This window comes from Indicator indicator, chromosome 7, assembly GCF_027791375.1.
Source record: "Indicator indicator isolate 239-I01 chromosome 7, UM_Iind_1.1, whole genome shotgun sequence".
Classification (NCBI taxonomy): Eukaryota; Metazoa; Chordata; class Aves; order Piciformes; family Indicatoridae; genus Indicator; species Indicator indicator.
Genome location: NC_072016.1, coordinates 2,912,958 through 2,937,716, shown reverse-complemented (window position 1 = coordinate 2,937,716; position 24,759 = coordinate 2,912,958). Strand labels below are relative to the sequence as shown.

At 46.4% G+C, this 24,759-nt stretch overlaps 2 protein-coding genes across 2 annotated transcripts; both read right to left on the bottom strand.

The window, feature by feature from the left end:
* Nucleotides 1-330: 330 nt before the first annotated feature.
* SFXN4 (sideroflexin 4) lies at nucleotides 331-13,881 on the bottom strand. Its single transcript, XM_054382520.1, has 14 exons — nucleotides 13,843-13,881; nucleotides 13,676-13,741; nucleotides 11,896-11,970; nucleotides 10,836-10,862; nucleotides 10,675-10,729; nucleotides 9,851-9,876; nucleotides 8,082-8,132; nucleotides 7,927-7,992; nucleotides 6,946-7,014; nucleotides 5,295-5,385; nucleotides 4,471-4,586; nucleotides 3,404-3,489; nucleotides 1,723-1,837; nucleotides 331-626 (listed from the first exon to the last, which is right to left on the bottom strand). The coding sequence occupies exons 1-14, from the start codon at nucleotides 13,879-13,881 to the stop codon at nucleotides 549-551; spliced, it is 960 nt and encodes a 319-aa protein (XP_054238495.1). The 3' UTR covers nucleotides 331-548.
* A 1,074-nt stretch (nucleotides 13,882-14,955) lies between these two features.
* On the bottom strand, nucleotides 14,956-19,813 carry PRDX3 (peroxiredoxin 3). Its single transcript, XM_054382122.1, has 7 exons — nucleotides 19,778-19,813; nucleotides 19,620-19,698; nucleotides 19,295-19,436; nucleotides 18,415-18,550; nucleotides 17,068-17,171; nucleotides 16,267-16,432; nucleotides 14,956-15,765 (listed from the first exon to the last, which is right to left on the bottom strand). Exons 1-7 carry the CDS (start codon nucleotides 19,811-19,813, stop codon nucleotides 15,712-15,714), a joined length of 717 nt encoding a protein of 238 aa, XP_054238097.1. The 3' UTR covers nucleotides 14,956-15,711.
* Nucleotides 19,814-24,759: the final 4,946 nt, after the last annotated feature.

The window sequence follows — 24,759 nt, the reverse complement described above, 5'->3', positions numbered from 1 at the left end:
AGGTGGGGTCTCACCAGAGCTGAGCAGAGGGGGAGAATCACCTCCCTTGACCTGCTGGTCACACTTCTCTTGATGCAGCCCAGGATGTGATTTGCTCTCTGGGCTGCAAGTGCTCACTGCTGGCTCATGTTGAGCTTCTATTCCACCAGCACCCCCAAGTCCTTTTCTTCAGGGGTGTTCTCCAGCCAGTCACTGCCCAAAGAAGAAGAACCAGCTCAACTTGACCCAAAGGACTACCCTGTTAATGCCTTTCCCAGCTGTCTTCCTGGAGAGCAGTGCATCAAAAGCTGTAGCAAGAGCAGCAGCAGAACAAACTTTTGCATTCAACAGTCTTTTAATTAAGAAATCAATCAGAGGAGGAAGCACACAGAACCCAGTTTGTGCCCAAACGCTGTGCTGTGGCACCTCCTGCTACAAACATCTTGTACAGCATGAAGTTAGCCAGAGATTCCAGGCTGTGGGCACCTCCACAAATCCATGATTCAGTCAGTTATTGTTGCTGCTTTCAGAACTCCCATCAGAGGAGGCTGCTGTATCACAGCCAGCCTCTAAATTCCCCTGTTGTAGAATAACTCCTCTGCTTCTGTAGACGACGCAATCTCTGGTTCCAGGTCCGCTCGTTTTATCTGCAATGCAGAGGAAAAGGGGAATCAACCCCACCAGATCCTGCTAAGAACATGTCAAATTTCACTGAACTTTGCACAACTGTATTCAGAAGCAAGGCTTCATGGGGTTTGGGCTTCTTGGGTTGGGAGCTTCAGAGATTTTCTTGGTTTGGGGTTGTTGGTTTGTTTTTTGGTTGTTTTGGGGTTTGGGTTTTTTTTTTTTGCTTCTTTGACATTTTCTACACCTGCACACATAAGGGAGGAAATTTATCTTATTTAAAATTAGAGCTCTGAGCTCTGAACAGAGCATTAGGGATGTTATATCTGTTCTCTATGGAATCACAGAGTCTGTTAGGTTGGAAAAGACCTTTAAGATCATCAAATCCAACTCCTAAGTATATTTGGGTGACTCACCCAGATGAATTTCTGCTATGGGCTGAGCAATTAGGAAGCTCAAAGGGAACCAACCAGCCGTAATTTCTCACAAGTCCCCTCATTTCTGTTCAGCTTCCTCCTGTTGCCAGAAGAGATTAAGAAATCTAAAAGAGACTACAATGCCAGAGCATTTGGGCAAATAAAAGCCACTGAAAACTGCAAGGGTCCAAGTCTGTGATTTTTCTGAGAAAATTCATACAATGCTGATAGGAAAGAGGAAATAAATGCAGAAAGGAACCCTGGGCTCCTCTTTCACTTGGCTTTCTTCAAAGCCCCAGGTTCAAGTGGTACTTCTCCATTTAAAACCTCTCCCATGAGCTCATGCTGACTTTGCATGAGCGAACAAATTCTCATTTACATCCTTCCTTCCTCGAGCAGGACTGCACACAGTGCTGGTGGAGCCTCAGTTTTAACCTTTAAGACAACTCTCCTGACCTTGCTTGCTTCAGCCTTGTGCAAATCTGATACATCTATGCTGGAAAATGTAAAGATAAAAGACCACACCTTGCAGCTTAGACCTAGCAAGGCCTTCACAAGCAGCCTCTGCTGCCCCATGGCAGATGCACAACCACATTAATCCTATTGATTTTCTTCTTTGTGACCTTAAGACTGCTGGCCACAGTTAGAGAAGGACTCTTTAATATAACCCTGCTCCTAAATCAGCTGTTGGGAAAGGACTTACCTCCCCACACTGCGGGTACAGACTAAGTGAAGCTGGCAGCATCCCTGTTAACAATGAGGTAATGAGAAGCATTCTCACTGAACTCAGAGCACGTGGAGTTTTTGCAAGTTTTGTTCTGTCCAAGACATAAAAAAAAAAAAACAAACCACAACACAACTGTGTCAGTTTGGGCTTGAAAAACCATCTGATGGTGAGAAAAAGAGTGTTAGCTACTATTGTAGTGGTTGAAATTGCACTGAAATGAGTAATGCCCTAGGCTTACAAATCCTGAAGACATCTCCTTACTTTATTTCCTATGTTCTTACTCCTGCCTAGTGTGAGGTGTCCCTGCCCATGGCAGGGGGGTTGGAACTAGATGATCCTTGTGGTCCCTTCCAACCCTGACTGATTCTATGATTCTGTTCTTTCCCTTTATTTTGTATTTATCTGCAGCATTTTCCAAGCCCAGAATGTCAATACAAGATTAAGAAAATCAGCAAGATCAAAGTGACAAAAGCCAAGGAGGTGCAGTAGTGCTTTAAACTGTCTTAGTTGTTTGACTTTCCATTTTTCTTGCATTACACCCTCTTTCCTTTCAGATTTAGTTCCTCTTGGCACTCCTGCTTTGCCTTGTGCAAAAAGTTATTACTCCATACAAATTTAGAATTTTCCCTTACACCTGCATTTATGTCTTCAGTAACAGAAGTCCCTTAAGCTGAAAAAAAAAAGAGGGGTAAGGAAATGATTTAGGCAATACCAAATTACAGGACATCAGTGATCCCTACCTGAGTTACTGATGTAGGGGATCTCTACCAAACACCCAGGGCAGGCTTACAGCTCTCTCACAAAGCACACAATGAATTCTTATTGTGCTATAGGGTTTCCAAAGGTTGCAAGAGCAAGAACATGTTGTACAGTATCACAGAATGGTTTGAGTTGGAAGGGACCTTAAAGACCATCTAGTTTCAACCCCCCTGCCATAGACAGGCACACCTTCCACTAGACCACGTTGCTCAAAGGCCTCATCAAGCCTGGTCTTGAGCACTTCCAAGGATGAAGTTGCCCACAACTTCTCTGGGTAATCTGTTCCAGTGTCTCACCACCCTCGTAGTAAAGAATCTCTTCCTACTGTCCAATCTAAATCTACCCTGCTCTAGTTTAAAACCATTGCCCCTTGTCCTGTCACCACAGGCCCTTATAAACAGTCCCACTCCAGCTTTCCTGGAGGTCCCCTTCAGGTACTGGAAGGCCACTGTAAGGTGTCTGTGGAGCCTTCTCTGGGCTGAACAACCCCAACTCTCTCAGCCTGTCCTCATAAGAGAGGTGCTCCAGCCCTCTGATCATCTTTGTGGCCCTCCTCTGGACCCCTTCCAACAGATACATATATATATATATATATATATATATATATATGGAAAATATATATATGTATATGGAAAACCAGTTGGAAGCTGGGATCCAGTTCTAGTTGGAAATTCAAGTGCCATATTACCTCTTTAGAAAAAACCTATCTAAGCTGTGAACAGCCTTGACACTGGGACTCAAAGAGGTGCTGGAAACCAGCCTGTGTGGAGAGCACAAACATGTTTCCTGCGTGGGAGTAGAGGGGAAATCCTCTGAGTTTTACACAATCTCCTGCAGGCCCTCAGTGCATGGATGTGGAGGTAACCAGATTCATTTACTTCTCTAAATGGACTCCTACCTTTCCACAAAGGACATCAGCACAGTTGGCAGGAAGAATGTTGTCCCAAACAAGACTGCTCTCGACAGTGCCGTTTCTTTAACAGCCTCCAGGGAGAAAGAAAAAGAAATGTTGTTAAAGCAGCACTCTGTGCAGCTTGAGAACTTGCATGGCTCTTTGAGCACTTCCCTCTCTTAATGCTCTGGAGTTTTAAGCAACAAGTTAATGAGGGATAGAAACATTTCCTTTAAGGAGGAATTCTTTCTTAAATGGAAACTAAACTCCTACAAGAGGCAAATAGTCCACTTGTGACTAAGAAATGTCTTAAAAGGGAGGTGAAACTATTGAGGCCACATCCAGTTTTCCTCCCATGATAGTATTTTGCTGAGGCTTGGTTTCTTGAAGTTATGCTGAACTTGTTCCAAGTGGTTCTACCTTCTGGGCATCTTAACTGCCTTGAAATCTGAACTTCTCTCTCCAGCTGTCCACAAAACTTTATGTTCCTCTAGCTGTTTCCTTCCCTCTGGACAGCAGTATAGGAAGGGAGGGTCACTGATAGCACCTAAAATATGACTCCTTGCTCTAGTTCCTGGGGCAGGCTCCATAATGGATGTTGATGAGCAAAGCAAGGAGCAAACAGAGAGTCAGCAACTGGAACCCAAGGGTGAAATGCAGTAGCACACTGCAGATCAGGGCAATACCCTTTGGAAGCCTCATCCTTTAAGCAATATTCCCACTGTAGAAGGTGCATGTGGTATGTACAACACAGGGCTTTTCTCTGAGGTGTCCTTCAGAAGAAGGTGCAAGAATTTCCTTCTGAGGTGACCAGGGAAAGCAGAAATGCCTGCAGTAGTCCCTGCAACTGAACTCTGGAACTTGGTGTATTGAGCTGGGGAAGCTGCCAGCCCTTGAAGTCTTGACAGTGCCAACCTGGTGCCAAAGACCTTCTCCAAGTCTTCCCAAAGTTTCATCATCTGATCTGGGGTCTTCTTTCAACACATCTAACTCTTATCTGCTCTCAGCATCACATCCATCTCCTAGGAGGTAAGGAAAGGCAAGCCAAGAGAGGCCTCCATCCCCTCACTTACCTTCTCACCAGCCTTCTTTGACACTCCTACAACCTTCCCATTCCTGTCCATCACTTCAATTCCATTCTCAAATTCTGGGCTTCTCACCACTGCCACAGTAAATGTACTCATCAAGCCTGCAGAGTTAAAGAGGATTTTGCTTTAAAAGATCCAAAAGGACTATCTCAATAGTAGCATTCATCATTATGTGCATTTTACATTTCCAGTTCAATTGATCAACCTGACAGCTTAAGAAGAGACTGTCCCATCAAAATCTGCTTGGGCTTTGAATTTCTGTTTCAGAAGTCTGAGTGAGATTTTAAGGCCCAAACTGAAAAGGTGCTTTATCATCACAGACTTGGAGCTTTCAATCCCTGCCATCCAGCTCAAACCAAGAGCTCTTAAGAGAAAAGGTTGTGTTGTGGAGATTTTGTGCTGGTCAGTACAAAATCCAGCACACCAGGTCACACCAGGTCGAGTGCTACTGCTCTCCTGATCCCTCCTAGCAGTCCTGGTTTCAGGTACAGCGTCCAAGCCAAAACAAAAATGCCAACTGCATCCCTGGATGTCTCTGGAGAAACAGTTGCATGCCATGCATACAAAGGTCAGAAGAGTGCCTGCAGCTCTAAAACCAAAAACCAGTAGGCATTAAATACAGGTCAGCTACACTGAGCAGTGAGTGTCGACCCTCACACAGAAAGGAGAGTAAACAGCTAAGGCTGTCAGAGAAAGTGACTAGGAAACAGTCAGACCCCACCTGTGCAAGGGCAAGAGAATTCTGCAGTCAGACTGGGGCAGCAAATGGCCCCCAGGCCAGCTGCATGAGGTGGTTTCTTTACACTCACCAAGCAGAGGACCATGTAGAAGTTTTTTGACAACCAGTTGTCCTAAGGGATTCTTCGACATGTAGCGATTCATGAAGACAAGAGGAAAAGCCTGAGGCATGGAGAGGAAACAGGCACTTGTGTTAACAAAATGTGCAGTATCTCAGCACAGGCAACAGCTCAGGAAGCTAATCTGGGACTTAGTGCAGAATTACCATCTATGAAAATAGACAAATGCCTTGGTTTACCATTCCAACAAACCACACGTGTTGTCTAGTTGCTGAAGGTACCTGCAATCACTCTTCTGGGTAAGAATACAAAATATGATGATGAAAACAGCATTAAACATTATGACGTAGGGGGCAATAGCAGTAGGAATACAAAAGAAGGGACTTTTTAGGGTGCCAGGGAGTGATAGGACTAGAGGAATGGGTCCAAGCTAGAGGAGGGGAGGTTTAGGTTAGACATTAGGAAGAAATTCTTCCCCATGAGGGTGGTGAGACACTGGAACAGGTTGCCCAGGGAAGCCTCATCCCTGGAGGTTTTTAAGGCCAGGCTGGATGTGGCTGTGAGCAACCTGCTGTAGTGTGAGGTGTCCCTGCCCATGGCAGGGGGGTTGGAACTGGATGATCCTTGAAGTCCCTTCCAACCCTGACAATTCTATGATTCTATGAAAAGAAATTAAAAACAAACCAGTATCTCTGCCTAACATTCTTCGGGCATCTTTTCCAACTGCCTTGTGACACCTACTGCTCTCTCCCCAGCAGGACACCTGGTATATTTGTCCCTGATTCTCTCTAGTTTCAGCTCAGTTCTATATTCCCATAATACTCTGGCAGGAATTTTCATTTAGGAATAAATGGCCAGGACACAAGCTAGTGCTCAGAGTCCCCCTTGGAGGATAAAGAGCAAGAATTCCCACTTTGCTCCACAGGCATAGCTGCTTCCCCAGACCTACATCCTGAGTGCTGCTGGCCCAACTGTTTTGCCTAGGGGACAGAGGTGAAAGACCCTCTAATAAAAGTAGGAACAGTTGTATTTTACTGCCAGAAGTAGTAATTCACTGTTTGGTGTGGAGAGTGAGGAAATGCATCACAGGGGCACTTATGCTTGCAATGAGTGTCATGAGGATAGCAGAGCTCATCCTGGTGTAGCAAACTCCAGAAACCAGCAATTCCTATTCCAGCAGAGCATGGAGTTATCCAAGTAGCCATTAGGGAGGGCAAATTACCTGCATTCAGTGCACTGATTTAATGGCTATGCTCTTTCTGGGATCTGAGCTAACTATCCAGTACAGATTCCTGCAGACCTCACCACTTGTTCAGAGCAAGACAGAGCTCTTCCACAGCACCACATTACAAATCAGCTATAATAACCCAGTGAGTCATTCTGTGTTTGTAAACCCTGCTCATTTCCTCTCATCACCCATATTTTTTTAAGCTTACAGAATAATAAAGAAAAGGACAGAAGAAGACACATCAGAGGAAGCGAAGTAAGGTATTGGCTGACACATGATCAGGAAAATGATCTTATTCTGATCAGTTCTGGGGCAAGTTAGCAGAGCAGAGCATCAGAGCACAATCCTGAAGGGTATCTGGCAGTGTGATTGTCTCAGTGGCTACTCCTTCTCAGCAGAGGTTATTAGGAAAGGAATCACTGAGCAAATCCTCACCCCAATAAATGATGCATAGGAAATGGCTCCCAAGCCAAGGTAGATCTGCTTTTCTGAAACTGAGTACCCCTAAGAAAGACAAAAGAAAACACTACATAAATACATTTGTAAACCACTTGTACATCATGCACAAAATGCTGAAAATGGAGGGCTACAAGAGTGATGAAGGGGCTTGTGACAGTTTAGGCTGGATGCCCCCTGCCACTGCTGCATGAGATACACCTCTGGTGTCCTGGGTGCCCACCCACAGGGGTGGACACAGGAAACGGCGTATTTCTACCCATAAATCCTGCACCCTATAAGGCCATCTGCAGAGTCATTCTCTTCCTCTTTCTTCCCTCTCTGCTCCCACAGGAGATGTCCTCTCTTATCGGGTAATGCCGGGTAATTCACCAATTGCTTTTCCATTTAAACTTTTCCATCACTCTCCAGTCCGTTTGCGTGTGTCATTCTTTTGTCCCTTTCGGAGCAAGAGATGTTCTGGCTGGCCTCAAACCAGCACAGGGCTGGAGCACTGCCTGGTGAGGAGAGGCTGAGAGCCCTGGGGCTGGTTAGTCTGGAGAGGAGCAGACTGAGAGGTGATCTGATCAATGTCTATCAATATCTGAGGGCTGGGGGTCAGGAAGGAAGGGAGAGGGACAGGCTCTGCTCACTCGTGCCCTGTGATAGGACAAGGGGCAATGGATATAAACTCCAGCACAGGAGGTTCCATCTCAACATAAGGAGGAACTTCTTTACTGTGAGGGTCACAGAGCACTGGAACAGGCTGCCCAGAGAGGTTGTGGAGTCTCCTTCTCTGGAGACGGATTTCCATCTGGATGTGTTCCTGTGTGACCTGTGCTGGATTCTATGGTCCTGCTCTGGCAGGGGGGTTGGACTCAAGGATCTCCAGAGGTCCCTTCCAACCCCTAACATCCTGTGAGCCTGTGAAAATGGTCTTGCACAATGAAGTTGCTTTCAGAACCCAAAATCAACACCTACCTCAGCCTTTGCAGTATGGTTTCCATTCAGCAGGGTGAACAGTGTGGTGTAGGTGTGAAAGGCGAACTGCAGAAACCAGAGAGTATAAGCAAACATGAATTTGGGATTGAGACTAGAAGACTTGTGAATGGAGAGAGAAAGAGAGAGGCAATTACCTGGTAAAAAAAATTTTGCTTTCCTTGGAGCTGCACAGATGAAATGATAACCTAAAAGGAAAACCCCATAAGAAAATTAAGTTTGATGATCTTTTCTATTCTGTGGTCTATTCCAACCTGAATGTTTCTGTGATTCTGTGATCCTAGCAGTTTTTGGTGAGCAGTGGTTGCCTAGAACACGAAGAAAAATGCCACATCACTGTTTGCAGCAGCAGCAAGGCCTCCAGTCAGCATATGAGGGCATTTGCCTTGGTTCTAGGCTCCACACTTTCTCACTACAGATGTGGCATACTCACTTTGTCTATCCAATATAAACCACGGAAGCACAGTGATTAAAACACTCTGGGCTAGAATATTTGAGAAAGATGCTTCCTTATCCAAAATAAAAAGCATTTGTACCTGTGAACCTTAAATAGATGCAACTAAAACAACTGAAATAATGTAATTAAAGAAGGGAATGAGAAAAGGTCAGATTGTTTTCAGTAGCGGGGATACAAATAGTAGATTGAACTGATAAGATCAAAGGCTTTAACAGTTACTTCCCAACTCCTTCTCAAACTCAGGCACTGAACCACAGCCTTTCTTGAGTTTGACCTGCCAAGCTCTAGGTCTGGAGCACTCTGAGAGTCAATCAAGATAAGGCAAATAATGAGCACAGGGAATGTCCAAAGCCTCAGAGGAGGATCAGTATTGAATTTGGGTCACAACAACCTCAAGCAATGCTACAGGCCTGGGGCAGTGTGGCTGGAAAGCTGCTGGCAGAAAGGGACCTGGGGATGCTAATCAACAAGCAACTGAACAGGAGCCAGCAGTGTGCCCAGGGGGCCAAGAAAGCCAAAGGCATCCTGGCTGGGATCAGAAATGCTGTGTCCAGCAGGAGCAGGGAGGGGATTGTCCCCTGGGACTCAGCTCTGGTGAGGCCACACCTGGAGTGCTGTGTCCAGTTTTGGGCACCTCAATACAAGAGAGATGTGGAGGTGCTGGAGCCAGGGCAGAGGAGGGCAAGGAAGTTGTGAAGGGCCTGGAGAATAAATCTGATGAAGAGTGACTGAAGGAGCTGGGGATGGGTAGGAAAAGAGGAGGCTGAGGGGAGACCTCATTGCTGTCTACAACTACCTGAAAGGACATTGTGGAGAGGTTGGTGCTGGTCTCTTCTCACAGGTAATTAGTGATAGAACAAGAGGGAATGGCCTCAAGCTGCCACTGGGTAGGTTCAGACTGGACACATTTTTTCCAGCAAGAGTGGTCAGGCATTGGAATGTGCTGCCCAGGGAGGTGGTGGAGTCCCCAAGCCTGGCTGTGTTTAAAGGTGGTTTGGCTGTGGTGCTTGGGGCTATGGTTTAGAGGTGAACCTTGTAGAGCAGGGTTCTGGGTTGGACTTGATGATCTTTGGAGGTCCCTTCCAACCCTTAACATCCTGTGAAACACAGAACACAAAGCTCTGACTCCCTCCTTCTGCAGTTACAGTTCTCTGAGGTTAAACAGACCAAAACCAGGCCTTGCTCTCACTGCTGAGTAAACATCACCTTGCATCAGAAAGCTGACTTCCAGGCACAAACATCTCTTTTCAACACTGCTGAAGGCAGATTTGGGCTTCCCATGAGACTCCTTTTAGGGCTCAGTTTCTAGGTTACTCAGCACTTGCCATAGAACAAGTGTCCTTTTAAAAGCTTGTGCTGAAAATACAACTAGGAAGCCTAAAATCTTCTATGCCTGGCTTTGAAGAATGTAAGCCATGTGGTAGGCTAGCATCTCTCATGATTACTCACCAATGGAAGAGATATGGGCAGGAAGGCTAAAAACAAAGAAAACTTTATTTCAGTAAAAACAAACAAAAAGAATTTGTGAGTCTAGATGGATGGTTTTGAGCAGAAAATTCCCCTAACTTTCCCCCTCTATTTTCAGCTCTAAGTAAAACACTGCCCACAAAAACCCCCACCATCACCAGACTTCTAACTTCATCTCTCATTCCTCATTCAGGAAACCAGAATACCTGCTCACAGCTTACAGCCTAAAGGAGCTCTTGTGAACTCCACCCAGCATGGCACCTTTGAAACTGGGTAACTGAGTCCTGAACTAAAATGCAACTTTCTATTCATAAAGAGATTGAGTGGCAACAGCAGCTGCCTCAGCTGAGGGTGGCCAGATGTGATAATGAGTAAATGGCCTAAGTGTGGCTCTATCTGATTAACAACCTGTGCTGTCCTAGCTCCCTGAACAACCCAAGCAGACTTTATCTGCCACCAGAGCAAGCCAATTCACACAGCAGTCACATCCACCCAGTGGAAACTTAGCTTAGAGTAGACTTTTTCACATCAAGGGATTTGGGAACTCATTCTGCAGTGACAAGAAACCAAGACTGGTCAGACTGTTTCCATCTAGCTGAGCAGATAAACTGGGGAAAAAATCCTCAAGAGGAATGTAGGAATAAATAAATACATCTTCAACAGACAAGGTAATGCAACTGACAGAAGTAAGAGTCTGCTTGCTTTGCTGTATGGAGTAGCACTGTAGTATCACAGTGGCTATTTACTATGAGCTAATCCCCTTGGATGCTTCAGTCATGTACAAAACTTCTCTTAAGAGAACTTACCTGGAGGTCTACACATAACAGGAGTTATATGGCCTGTATCAGGCTGTACACTGGACTTAAAAAACAGGGAAGGGAAAAAAAGGCAAATTAGACCACCTTTGTCATGCTTGAATAAAAAAGGGGGGAGGATATAGATATTTCTAAATATTTGATAAACTTACCAGGCTTAGCAGGAAGGCTTGTCTGGTCTAAACAATTTGAAAATGAAGTTAGTAATCCAGTTTCAGAAGGGACTGAGTAAAATCTTCTAAGTTTATCAGATTTTATTTTCTTTTTCCAAAACCTGGGAGTATTCTTTTCCAATGACTCCATACATGGAGTGCCATATAGGTACACACCCCTTCCATTATTTTTTTATTCCCTAAAATTTCTCTCCACATGCTCATTGTTGAATGTAACTTACATCTCATGTGCTGTGTAACACACCAAGGCAGAACAGAAAGCTAACTTTAAAATAAGTTATGCTAGCAGGCATTTTAAAGCAGAAACCAACAATCCTTAAACATGGCTAAAAACCCCTAAAGACTTATGTTAGCACTTCAGCTATTCTGGAATCACACACATTTTTATGTCCCCTTTCAGACTTTTTGACACAGAAGGTACTAAATGCCATGCGGAAAGAGCCAAGCCCATAGGGAATCCAAAGAAAGGCTCTTCCTAAGGAAGCAAGGGCTTAGCACTGCTTTCCAGCAATTCCATGAGGAAGTTTCCCACCCAAGTACTGCTACTGCTCTGTTTTATGAGATCTGAAACCAAACCAACCTGATGTAACATCTGAGGTTCCAAATGAGCTCAGAAAGCACTTTACCTATTTATCACCTACCTCTATCATTATCCCAGCTAAGAAGAGAGAAGCTTAGAGCAATGATTCCTAGAGTGAGCTGAGAGCATGTTTTAATCTCAGCTCTCTGGTATGCAACCTAGCACTCCCCAGGATGATGATACTGCCAGTCGGCACCAGTAGCCATCCAAACCAGTACTGCCATTTGGCACCAGTAGCCATCCAAACCAGTACTGCCATTTGGCACCAGTAGCCATCCAAAGCCATTCCTACCAGATTCAGAGATTAGAAAAACTCTCTGTGGCAATGAATTTTCCTTGTCTTGTCCCTCCTATCTGAATCTCAGCATTCTTGTCTGCTAGATCTTAATACTAACAGCAACTATTTCAGCCATGAAAAAAAAGACATTTTTATTTTCTATAAAGTGCATTTCAAAATACCTGATCATTCTGTATGGGCTCACTTGGTGTCTTTAGACTGTTTTGTAATAAGAACCTGCTGCTTCTTATTTCATCCTATATTTGAGGAAAACAAAGGGGAAAAAAAGCTAATAAGAAAAACATAACTCAAATGTCAGTAGTCTACAGTGCAATGGATCAGTTATGGGACATGTTAAATGCAAAGCTAGAATGCCAAGCTAATGCCCCTGTCCTTCAAAGTAGTTCAAGCAAGAATACATCTCAACACACAACTAATTCACAGTCATAAAAAATGTTCAGGTTATTCAGGCTCCCTGAATCCTTCAACTCAAAAATAAAAATGCAGATGAAGTCTCAGCACATAAAAAACCTCCACAAAATCAAAAGCATTATTCCTGGACTTAAAAGTTGCCCACGTGTGGGCTGGTGAATTCAAAGATCTGCCACCAAGCCAACCAATTTGATATCCCCCAACATACACCGAGGTTACTATTTTGGGATGAAATCCCAAATCAGATTTTTTGAAATTACCCAAAATTAGTCACAACAGCACTGGGTGTTCCTGCAGGGTCATGAATGTGTGATCAAGATTTGCATCTTACACTCTGCCTTTACACTTGGCTTAAGCTTTTAATGATGGAACACAGGTAGACTTAGACAATAATTAAAATTCTTTCAACATACTGACCAACCAACTGGCTCTCATACAATGTGCTGTGCTTTTTCCTTTGTCACCCCTGGCAAAACTATACAGAAGTGGATTGACCCAAAAAAGCACATCTTCTCCAGAATTTTGCTGTCATGACAATTTCAGAAATTGAGAAGCTACAGTGTATGAACAACTATGTGTTTAGTGTCACTCCTTCCATAATTATCAATGATAAAATGGCACTAATAATAAAAAAGACCCTACACCAGGTGTGTTCCCTCTTAAGGAGAGGCTTCCTTCCTGTATAGCCACTTGGAGGAAAATCAAAGGGCTGCACCACAGGATGGGTATGTGGATTAGCCAGCAGAGACTCTGGGTGCCTATGATGCAAAACCTGTCTTCTTCAGCAAACCTGTCCTGTCTGAAGCTGTGACAGGTCCCCAACAGGAGTCCTCCAGCAGCTGGCTGTATTTAATAACAGCCTGTCCAGTTGCTCACTTCATCTCCCAGCTCTTGATTGGGTTAATTCAAATGCTGGCAGCGCAGCCGTGGTCTTAAGAGGACTGCTGAAATGGGAGTGTCTAGAAAAGCCCTTTGTTTTAACTAATTCTCTACAAAAACGCAGACACACGTATTCCTATTTCATGCACACATGGAGTCTATTTTTCTTCAGAAGCCTTGTAAGAGTATTTTGTGCATTAGCAATGTCAACATTTGTAAGGTCAACTGTAAGATTAAACTCAAAGAGACTTGATCTGAACTGGATATTAGGAGGGAATTTTTCACTGTGAGGGTGGTGAGGCACGGGAAGAGGTTGCCCTGAGAGGCTGTGGATGCCAGGTTGGATGGGGCACTGAGCAACCAGGTCTGTAGGAAGCTGTCCCTGCCCCTGGCAGAGGGTTGGAACCAGATGATATTTAAGGTCCCTTCCCACACAAACCACCCTATAGTTGCTAATCTTCCTACTACCAGACCCTTTTGGGAGCACCAAGCTGCTGGCGCTGAGGTGATGCCGTCCCGCGCCAGCTACCTCCCAGCGCCACGGGCAGGGGCGAGTCCCCGCTCTGCCCAAAACGTTCCTCCCTCCCGTCACCGCTGCCACCTCCCATGGCTTGGGACGCAAAGGCGACGAGGTCAAGCCGCCGTACTCACGGAGGACTTCAGGAGCAGCAGGGGATCCAAGGCGTCCACCCAGAGGAGAAACCTCTGGAAAAAAGACTGAGGGAGACACGTTTCAGAGAGATATGATTCGGAAGGAAGCCCGCCCGAGCTGCGCTATCCTGCCCTCCCCGGCCCCTGCGGCTCCCCCGGCCCCTGACCTGGCCCTCCGTCCTCCAGAACTGCAGGTTGGCGTCCATTGAGCCGCGGCACCGGAAAGCAGCTGCAGGGGTACGTTCCGCCCGCTGCACGCTCCGCCCGGGAACGGTGCCGCCGCGCCGGGGTACCCCCTGCCCGCCCGGCCAGGGCTTCCCGCGGAGGGGGCTCGGCGCCCGGGCCGCCTTCCCGCCTGTCGCTGCCCTGCTGCAGAGGAGAGCGGGAGGCGGCAGCGAGGGCCCGGGGCGTGCAGCCCGGAGCACTCTCGGGGCGGGCCCCGCAGCGAGGAGAAGCGGATCGTGGTCAGGAAAGGTCCGACCGCCTTATGCCCTCCCCCCCGACCTGGCAATGTAGAGCTAAGGAGCGGGACTGCAGAGAAACCCCCTGCGTCCTCCACCTTGACTTAAAATGGCTAAGGTAAGACAGAGGCAGGTGAAAAGATCACGGCAGGAGGGTTGGAACTAGACGATCTTTGAGGTCCCTTCCAACCCATACCAGTGTGAGTCTACGATCGGTGTCACCGCCCTGCAGTCTCACAGGCACAGCTGCCACCAACAGCACTGGTGTGTCATCGTGCACTACTGAGCTATGCAGGGGCTTAGCTTCACATCTTGTAGGTCCAGGAGATCGGGTTTGTTGGAAGCATTGCATGGATACTAGTAGATTTACATAAAACACAACTACCATATCAGGCCTGAAAAGAGATTTCCAAGAGATTTTCTTCTCTGGAGCCTTTCAAACCACACCTGGATGCATTCCCGTGCAGACCACCCTGGGTGATCCTGCTTGGGCAGGGGACCCCGTGATCTCTGGAGGTCCTTTCCAACCCTTCATGTATTCTGGTACTGTGAAATACTGAAACCTGAAGCATCACCAGGCACATAGCAGACTTGGTTTCTTTTTTTTCATCTTTTCATATTTTAGCAGTGATACCTGTTAGGCTAATCTAGCTACTTTGCCAAGGTGGTTCCCAGATGTTTCTTTCAAGTCCTTTACCCAGGTCATAAGGGCAGGAGATGAAAAATACAAACCCATTCAGAATGGTATAGGTTTATCCAATCCTCAGCAGCAATCTTTGGGGGAAAAGGGAAAAGAAAATAACACTCCTGCTGCTAGTCAACATGAAGGTTTATTATGAGAGCTAGAGGCAGGCTACATGGTTTTCAAACAGTACACCACTTCACCTTCAGTTCTTCCTGGAGACAGATTCAAGGAAGTAAGCAATGCTTCAACTGATAGAAGGTTGTCATTTAAAGTTCCAGAAGTATACTACTGGGATTCAAGTTTTTACCAGCTCCCAAGCAGAATGCAAGTTTTTCATGCTTGTTAATGCTCCTGGCATAGCTGCACTGCATCTTCAGCTATATGCAGGATTAAAATGGCACATACATTCATTTCAAGTCATAGTGCATTTACACACTGAACCTGTGTGCTTTTTTGTTACATTCATCTCTTCTTTTGCAAAACTGATTAAAACCAAAATTCTATTTTCTGTATTGCCCCCATTGTTTCAAACACTTAAGAAATTTTATTTTTCATGTGAGAAAAGAAAACACGTGACATTGGTTCAAAGCTAGTAAGGGAAAGAAGAAAAACCCAACACAACTATATTTTATGTACTTGTCCTGTTCAGAAACAAGTAGCCACAGAAATTCATTAAGTTGCAAAAGCAGGGAGGAAAAGCCTTACTTTTACCCTTCCTTTTAAAACAAGACAAAGGAGTCAACAAAATTAAATGTTGAAATATTTACTAAGCATCAGAAAATAAGAACTTGGATTTATTTTTATATTTTTATTTTTTTTTAACAATCACAGCTTGCTTCCTAATGTCTTCAGTTTATGGTACCTACATTTTGTCCACATAATTTGTGTGTTTATTTATGCACTTTCTCAAAATATTCTTTAGAACCTTCTGGGCTTGGTTTGATCTGTGAAGAAAAAAAAAAAGCTAGTTATTATATGCTATAATTAAGATTTTAAAATTACAAATTTGACACTTCATCCAAGAAAATGCATGCATACTGCATAAAAATAGGAGGTTATCTTTGTTTCTGCACTTGCTTGAAATATGAAGGCCTCAATGATGTAGAAGCTCCTACCTGCAAATTTTAAGTATCTAGCACATTTTTCCTGCTAAATATCAAGCAAGGCATTAAATAAGTAAAAATTCTGAAGATAACTGGTGGAGAGGGCAAGTCAAATTTAGTTTTCAATACAATTTCTGTCTTCTAAACCTCTGGCTTCTGTCACAGAAATCACACATTTAGTATCAAACAGACTGAAGTGGTCCAACCAATAGAAGCCTCAGATTTAGGCAAGAGGCAGAGATTCAGTCAAGCTCCCCCCACTGAAGTGGTTCTCAGCCCTTCAGCCATGCAGCAGTATGTCAGTATCTATATTTAGAGAAGTGGTATTTCAGAGATGCTTACTGTAGGGGAGTCTGGAGTCCAGTTTGCTGGGCAAACCTCTCCGTGTGTTTCCACATACTGGAATGCTTTCACCAAGCGGAGAGTCTCTTCCACACTACGACCCACGGGGAGATCGTTGACACTTAGATGCTTGATGATCCCGTTTGGATCAATGATGAACAGACCTCTGTAATTGAGAAAGAAGTTCAGGGAATGCAAAGCATGTTCCAAGACCAAACACAAGGCACTGGTGAAGCACCTCCCATGTGAGGAGTCAATCTTCGAAGGTCCCTTCCAACCCCCAACATCCTAAAGGCTTGTTCAGCCTGGAAGAGGTTCCAGGGTGACCATATAGCAACCTTACAGTACTTAAAGGAGGCCTACAGGGGGCCTGTGTACTGACAGGACAAGAGGGAGCAGTTTTAAACTGAAAGAGGGTAGATTTAGACATCACAAAGAAATTCTTTAGAGTGAGGGAGGTGAGACACTGGAACGGGTTGCCCAGAGAAGTTATGGATGCCCCTTCCCTGGAGGTGTTCAAGGCCAGGCTGGATGAGGCCTTGAGCAACCTGTTCTAGTGGAAGGTGTCCCTGCCCATGGCATGAGGGTTGGAATTAAATGATCTTTAAGGAACCTTCCAACTCAAGCCATGCTGTGATTCTATGGCCATGTGCCCTGTTCCTAAGGTGGAATCTATCAGAAGTTCTTCAGGAAAAAAAACCCAACAACTTACAGACTTTACTGAATTCTTGTGCAGCCTCTCCTGCATGTTGTTTCAGATTGGGTTGTGTCATAACAGAGTTATCAGCAGTCTTTTGTTACCTTAGTGCTATGCCAGGTCCTTCTAGCAGCACACCATAATCCCGGGAGATCTGTTTGGTGAGGTCCGACAGAACTGGAATATTCATTTTGCCCAAACCGCCACTCTGCAGAACAGAGCAAGGTTCCCTTTTGTTACAGAACATCTTTCAGGATTATCCTTCCTGCAACATACTGAAACTGAAGGAGAGAGAAGCTCTCTATCCTTGAAACAAGCCTGGACTTTGTTAGCTTTTCTATTCCTGGCATCATCAGCGCATCATTGTGTAATCACAGTCACTGAGTCCCTGACCATGCAAATGCTCCTCTGCAACAGAGCTCTCTATGCACAGCTCTGAGCACAGACACAGGAAAAGCCAAGGCCTTCACTCCTCTGGGTGTCAGCTTCCCATCTGTGCCATCACAGAATTCTTTTTACCCTTTGCAGGGTGTTCTGCTGCCAGTGCCCCAAGCAGTGCCCAACTGGCACCCACCAAACAGCTTTTGCAGGAAGCAGTGGAGTCAGGCCAGAGTCACAAGTTAGCTCTGAAAAAAGCATGCAGAAAATTAAATTCTCCTGGTGGGCTCAGCCAAGCCATCTCACATCTCACAAACTCTCCTGCCTGCCCTGTGTGTTACAGCAGCAGAGCTGTGCACCTGAGGGCACCCCTCTGCAAACAGGACTGCAGACTGCTGTCCACATGGACAATGACTGATAGCACAGGCACTTCCACACCTTTCTGTGACACCTCTGATGCTTTACCACTAGCCAAAACAGTGAAATGCTTTCTGTATGTATTTTAGATACATCTTAAACAGGCTCCTCTCCAATAGGAGGGCATATTTATCATTTTCTTTCCCTGAAGAAAGCTGAGGAGCTTCGTTTGTACTGCAAAAGCAGAACCATTTCAGCATGCGAGAGTTCATAATACAAGGACTCCAGTGGTTCTTCAGCTTCCATCCTGAAGTCACCACCATTAATAATATTGGCCAAAAAAGCTGCTGTTCATTTTCTGTGATGGTGCCGACACACCATCAGCTGTAACAAGCAACTCAAGACAGTGACATGCATACTGAGTAGCTGTCTTTGGAGATGAACACACAAGGATATCATGTAACCACAAGACTCAGCAAGAGCAAAATCAAGATGAAAAAAGTCCTCAATCATTAAAGGAAAACAAGAATAAAACAGAAATTGGGGTCAGGATTATGTCATCCAATAAAGAAGTTAAATCATTTCACATATCACTTTAGTCTATTGAAATCAGTGTTTACACAATTATGTATTCAACTCTCCTTCTCAGGAAGAAGCTCTGGTGAAAAGCAAACAAACAAAACAGAGAAAGCCCCAAACAGCTGCTCAATTCATACCTTTCGTGGAGTATTTATCCAGGCCAGATGACAAAAATGAGAATCCACAGAAACTGCCACCACATCACAGTTCACATCACGGAACTCATTTGCTTTGTTGCTGAAAGCCACAATTTCTGTGGGGCAGACAAAGGTGCTGGGTGGGAAGAGAGAACAGCCTGTCATGATTCTGCAGTCTTTTCAGAGACGTTTTCAGAGCAGGCTCTCACATGTGTTCCTAGGCACTGATGGCAGCACAGCATTTTCTTTAGCATGAAAATTGTGAACACGTTTCCTGCTCTGCTTTAGTTTGAGCCAGTCTCAAGGCAGCAGCCACAGCCACCAGGCTGGCACACCAGTTTTCAACTCTCAGTTCCAGACTTTTTGCAGAGATGGAGAAACTGCCTCTGCATGGCACGCTCCAGACAGAGGTTTTGAGACTAAAGCAGCAAGGACTGCAGGTTGAATCCTTCCCCATGTGTCTACGTACACCAGGATACTCTGGGTGATTCAGGTTTTCTTGACAGGTTCAACCCCATCAGTTCACCTGCTCTGGAGCCGTCTAGCCACAGTTCTGGTGGCCCTGCTGCTTACGAGAAGAGAATCTCCAACGCGACCCTGAACTACAAAGCAATATCCTCACCCCTGGGATCTGACTGCAAGCAGAACCACGCTTGCAAGGCCTTATCTACTTCCTGAAGCAGCACCTGCAGCCACCAGATCCATTGCTTTAAAACACAGTGGCTGTTCACACCCAAGCCTTATCACTCACACTAGAAACAGCCACATCTGCCTTGCCAGACTAGCCCAAAGACAGAAAAACAGCAATGATCTCCAGCACGTCGGATGACCTTCAGCAAGGCAGGAGGCCCATTTTAAAGAAGGGAAAACCTGCACTCACAAGTCCAGGGGGTAGAAGAAGAGGACCAGGTATTTCCCCTTGAAATCATCCAGGCTCAGCTCCTTGAACTCTCCGTTAACAACGGCCGTTCCCTTAAAAAACGGGGCATGTTGTGTAACCGCTGGAGCAAACCGCGAGGAGCCTGCGGGGCAGAAAACGGAGCTGCAGGCAGGGCAGGGCAAGGCAGGGCAGGGCTGGGCCGCCGACAGCCGTTCCGCCGAGCCCCGGGGCCGGGCCGGGCAGCCTTCTCCTCATCCCTCTCCCCACGTCTCCGCCGCGTGGTCCGGGCCATGCCCAAAGGCGCCTGCGTCCCCGCCGCACTTACCGAGGCTGAAGTGGCGCCGGGCGCAGGGCAGGGGCCGCGCCGTCAGCCTCTTCCCGGCGGCAGCAGCGGCGGCGGGCACCTGCGGGGACACAGAGCGGGTCAGAGCCGCCGGGCAGCGGGGCTGGGAAGCCGGCGGTGGAGGACACTCCCTGACTTACCGCGGCCCGCAGGAGCCTCCCCAGCGCAGCAGCCATGTTGAGCGCGGCAGCGGCAGGCGGAGCCGGGCCCCGCGAGGAGGGACGGGATGGGATGGGGCGGGGAGGTTCCGGGCGCGCCGCACTGCCCCGCCCGTGCCGTGCCCGATGGGCCTTTGCTCCTCCGGGTTACGGTGTGTTACCGGGAGCGGGGTGGTGCGAGGGGCCTGCTCTGAGCTGCGGCTCCTTGCCCCGGGGGGTGTTGCCGGTGCGTTTCCCGCTGTGGGCGCTGCCTGCGGGATGTAGCTGTGGTGTACGGTGACACCGGCTGAATCGCAGCGAGCAGCATGGCTTGTGCTCAGAAACCTGCCAGATACAAATTTTTGCAATGCCCTTGGCGCTGACTTTATTGGACTCGCCCAGATGACAGTTTTTAAATCATAATCAAACAATTAGCGCCCAGGTGAACCTCATGAAGTTCAGCGAGAGTCAGTGCAGGGTTCTGCACCTGGGCCGGAACAATCCTCACTGTCAATGCACACTGCGGGAGGAGGTGTCAGAAAGCAGCCCTGTGGTAAAGGATTTGGGGGTGCTGGGGGATGAGAAGCTGGCCATTAGCAGGCAGTGTGAGCTTGCAGCACAGAAAGCAAATCACATCCTGGGCTGCATCAAAACCAGCACTGCCAGCAGATCCAGACAGGTGATTCTGCCACTTTGCTCTGCTCTGAGGAGACCTCACCTGGAGTACTGTGTAGAGGCCTAGAGCCATCAACACAGGAAGGACATGGACCTGATGGAGCTCTTTACTGTGAGGGTGGTGGAACACTGGAACAGGTTGCCCAGGGAGGTGGTTGAGGTTCCTTCCCTGGAGATGTTCAAGGTAAGGCTTGACAGGGTGCTGGGCAGCCTGATCTAGTTGGGGATTTCCCTGCTGACTGCAGGGAGGTCGAACTGGATGACCTTTGGAGGTCCCTTCCAGCCCAGACCATTCTATAATAGCTGTGTGCCTGCATAGCTCCTGTCACCTGCAAGCTGGGGCAAACCCAAGTTGTTGCCCAGTTTCCCACACAGGCTCTTAGTTCCTGCTAATCCTCAGCACTGCCTTAAGCTGAATGAGTGCTTGTGGCCTGCTTCTGCCCTGGAGGTTTGTCCCAGGTTTGTGGCCTGTGTGGAGCATCACTGGGGAACCACACTGGTCCAGCCCTAGGAAGAACAGTTAGGATGTGCATTAGCTCATAAAAAAAAAACCCCACCAAAAAAACAAACAAAGCAAACAAACGAACAAAAACAAACAAACAAAAAACCAAACACCCAAAACAAAGCCAGAAACAGGCAAACAAACAAAACCCAACAAAAAACTCCAAAACAAACCAACCAAACAAACACATGAAAAAAAAAACGAAAAAAAACCCAAACAAAACCCAACCCAAACCAAAATTAACACATTGAAGGCCTCCTGTCTCCTGCCAGATGAAAGCAGCACAGGAAAGTGGACAGCTAGCAGATGGGACCACACCTGATACATGTATGTTTGTTTTCTTGAAGCTGAGGTCTTTGGAGAGTGCTGTTGAAGCTCAGGTGCTCAGAACTCAAGCTACTTTAGCAATAGTTTTGCCAAACACCTGATGCTGGTAGCAACAGAAATCACCTTCACCAAGAAGTGCCAGCTGCCTGCCCTTATTTAGGCCATGTGTCTAAATCAGCACAGATCAGCACAAGCAGCATCAGCTGTGTGCACAACCCAGAGTACTGAAAATCAAATGTTTTCTAGAAGTCCATTGTAATTTTCTTAGCTTCTCTTTGAGTGTTTTTTTTGCCTAAGTAGTCAAATTGAGTTGGACCCAGTTTCACTTCTTCGTTTCAGTAATTTCTGGTTTAATATTCGTATTTATAAAATTCCACAGCCTTTTACCAAAAGGGAGATCCTACCTTGCAAACTAGAGAGAAGTCTGGTTTCACTGGCATGGTAAGCTCAGCCACCAGCTTTTGGGGCCAAAGGCAAAGACAGCCAGAGCAGTGTCACCTGGAATGAGCTCAGTGGATGCCAAATCTATATTTCTGAACAAATTAGCAAATTTATTCCTGGTCCTGATCTGACTGGGCTGGGCTGGTCACCCCAGGAGGTTGTGTGTAGCATGTCTGTTCAGGTTGGTCACTAGCTGATAGCAACTCTTTACTACACCCAGAAAATGTCTGGGGCAGTGTTAGTGTTGTCCAAATGCATGCCGAGTCCATTCTGAATATCAAAACATCATCACCAGTTTCAGTCACTGGTACCTTTCTGTGGCACTCCTGAATTTATTGATCCAGATGTAGCCAATGACAGCTGGAAATGTGGCTCTGAAAATCAAAACCTGTAGCACCTATGAGAGCAGCCAGGAGAATGTTATCTATTCATATTTGCACAGAGATACCATTTGACTGACTGGGCTTGTGATGAAGGCAGAGGTGCCCAAAGGGCGCTGATGAAGATAGAGGTGTTCTGCACAAGGGTGCAGGAGATGGGCTATTCTCATAGCCATGGTGAAGTGATGGGGAAGAAAATGTTGAGACTAAAGAACACAGATACCTCAATATGGGGTCCACCCAGCTAGTCTGTTTCCTGCATCCACTGCTTTCTTTGAATTCAAACAGGCATGGGAATTGCTTTTCATTTTGAAGCTGTTGCCTTCAGGCTCAACCTGCCCTAACAAGCTCTGAGTGTGGATTTCAGCCTTTGTGCATAGCTGTGTGCAAGCGCAGTGCTGGGTCAGTGAACTAGCAGGTTCTGAGTTAAGGAACTTATGTACTCCCCTGCTTCTCATTAGCACTTTGGTAAAGGAAATCTGCAGGTGTGTGAGTTCAGTTTTGACTCTTGCTGATGAAGCAGGGCTGCTTGAAAGTGTGAGCTGGACAGCGACTCTGCTGGGAAGGTTGCTGAGCGAGGGGGGTCAGCTAGCTGAGCTACTCAGCTTATTTGCATGTCTGTTGCCTAAAAATTAGAGACATTCTTGCTTAAAACCCCCTCAAAGCCTAAAAGTGGGAGTGAGTAAACTGTATGGTACAAATACGTCAGATACAGTGTGGGTGAGCTGTGCTGTAGCCTGCAGCCCTGGAAATTGAGAGGGAAGGAGCAGCTGCTGAGAGAGGTCTGTGCAGTAGATCTTTGGGAGATCTTCGTGCCACTGAGGGAACTGCCAGTGGTGCAGTGAGCAGCAGAGGTCAGCCTGGGACACTTGCAGAGTGGTGACCATTGGTGCAGAGTAGCCAAAAACAGACAGAGAGTTGGGGCTATTCAGTCTGGAGAGGAGACCTTCTTGTGGCCTTCCAGTATCTGAAGGCAACATACAATAAAGCTGGGGAGGGACTTTTTAGGGTGTCAGGTAGTGACACCCTAAGGAGGGTCTAGGAGGAATGAAGCAAAACTAGAAGTGGGTAGATTCAGATTGGATATGAGGAAGAAGTTCTTCCCCATGAGGGTGGTGAGACACTGGAACATGTTGCCCAGGGAGAGGCAGAAGTCTCATCCCTGGAGGTTTTTAAGGCCAGCCTGGATGTAGCTCTGAGCAAGCTGATCTAGTGTGAGGTGTCCCTGCCCATGGCAGGGCGATTGGAACTGGCTGATCCTTGAGGTCCCTTCCAGCCCTGACAATTGTATGATTCTATGATTGCTAGGGCAGATTCCCTGTGTAGCAGTGCAGAGTGGCACATCTGCTGCGTTCAGGTCTCCCAGACCAGCACATCCCCTGCAATGATCTGCTCACCCAGACAAGTCCCCCATGGCTGGGCAGCAGATTGTGTGCCCAGGGACAGCTGGGCCACAACAATTCCTTTCCCTCAGCTGTGGAAGCTGCATTGTGGCAGCAAGAAAAGGGCTATTGCTAGGATTTCCTGAGGATGGTTGTCTCACCCACAGATGATTATTTACAACTTCTAAGTTGATGTATGCTATAAAGAGTGTCCTTTCCCCCTCCCCGGAAAGTGATATTTGTTTAAAACTCTTTGTTTAAACTCTTGGCTTGCAGGTGGGGAAATATTGCTCATGCTTTGTTATGAAAGCAGAATAATTCAGCTTCTCAGGCTTCTGGGCAAGACCTTGGACTACTGCCATTTAACAGGGGGTTTATTTTCCATTTTGTTTTTTTACTGGGCATCCCTACAGTTTGAAGATGGACCTTGGCACTGCTGAGATGCACCTGGCAAAAGTGTTGTTCCTTTTTCCTTGTGTCTGGCTCTGGCACAGGTCAGAGCAGCTCCTAAACCTGTTTCTTCTTGCCATCCAAAGTTCAAAATATATCTACCAAGTGATACCAGATGTGCATCTTTTCCCAAATCTTGTTGGTTGACTGCTTTGCTGTCTACCACAGGGTTTTGCCTGGCCACAAAGGCCCCAGTCTCATATCTCCTCCAGCGGTGAGGAAGTCCTGGTTCATACTGGTGCAGTGTGAGCTCAGCAGTGCATGGACATGATTGCATTTGAAGGATTAGAGTCTTTAAGACTAATTCAAATTGAGACATCTGAAGTTGGTGAAAGCTCTCCAGGGATTTCAGCAGGCTTTAGGGAGAAGTTTGTATCGTTATAAGTGGCAGAGCAGTGGATAAGCAATGGATAATGGGAGATGTAAATTTGGGGTTTGGTTAGGATACACATGTGCCTGCTTTCACTTCATGCCTCTTTATTCCTGTCTGGGAATAATTAAATATGCCTTTCTGGTGAGAAGTGCTAAATAAATTAAAAGTGCTAGGTAATGCTTGTGTGTTATTCACATCCCTGTAGTGTGAGAGTTAGGTTTTAAAGAGCTCTTTAGAAGATCATCAGTTAACAACCAAAATATTAGTGAAAAAGTAGCTGCTTCTCTCTGAACTCGATGAAAGGAGTCAGCAAATCCCAGATCAGATCTGCTGCTGTGGGTCTCTGAATGGCAGACTGTGCAGAGTATGAGATGCTTAAAACAGAAAATCTCCTCATCTTCTAGAAGGTTTTCTCAATCCATGTGCTAATGCTGTAACAATCACTTGTCCTCTGT

Coding starts and splice junctions, on each gene's coding strand:
- PRDX3 (XM_054382122.1), bottom strand. CDS start 19,813: ATGGCTGCTGCGCTGGGGAGGCTCCTGCGGGCCGCG. Junction 19,699..19,777: donor GGAGGCTCCTGCGGGCCGCG/GTAAGTCAGGGA, acceptor GTGTCCCCGCAG/GTGCCCGCCGCCGCTGCTGC. Junction 15,766..16,266: donor GGACTCCAGACTCCCCTACA/GTAAGCATCTCT, acceptor TTTTCTTCACAG/ATCAAACCAAGCCCAGAAGG.
- SFXN4 (XM_054382520.1), bottom strand. CDS start 13,881: ATGGACGCCAACCTGCAGTTCTGGAGGACGGAGGGCCAG. Junction 1,838..3,403: donor CTGATGTCCTTTGTGGAAAG/GTAGGAGTCCAT, acceptor TGTCTTGGACAG/AACAAAACTTGCAAAAACTC. Junction 627..1,722: donor TGTACCCGCAGTGTGGGGAG/GTAAGTCCTTTC, acceptor TCTGCATTGCAG/ATAAAACGAGCGGACCTGGA.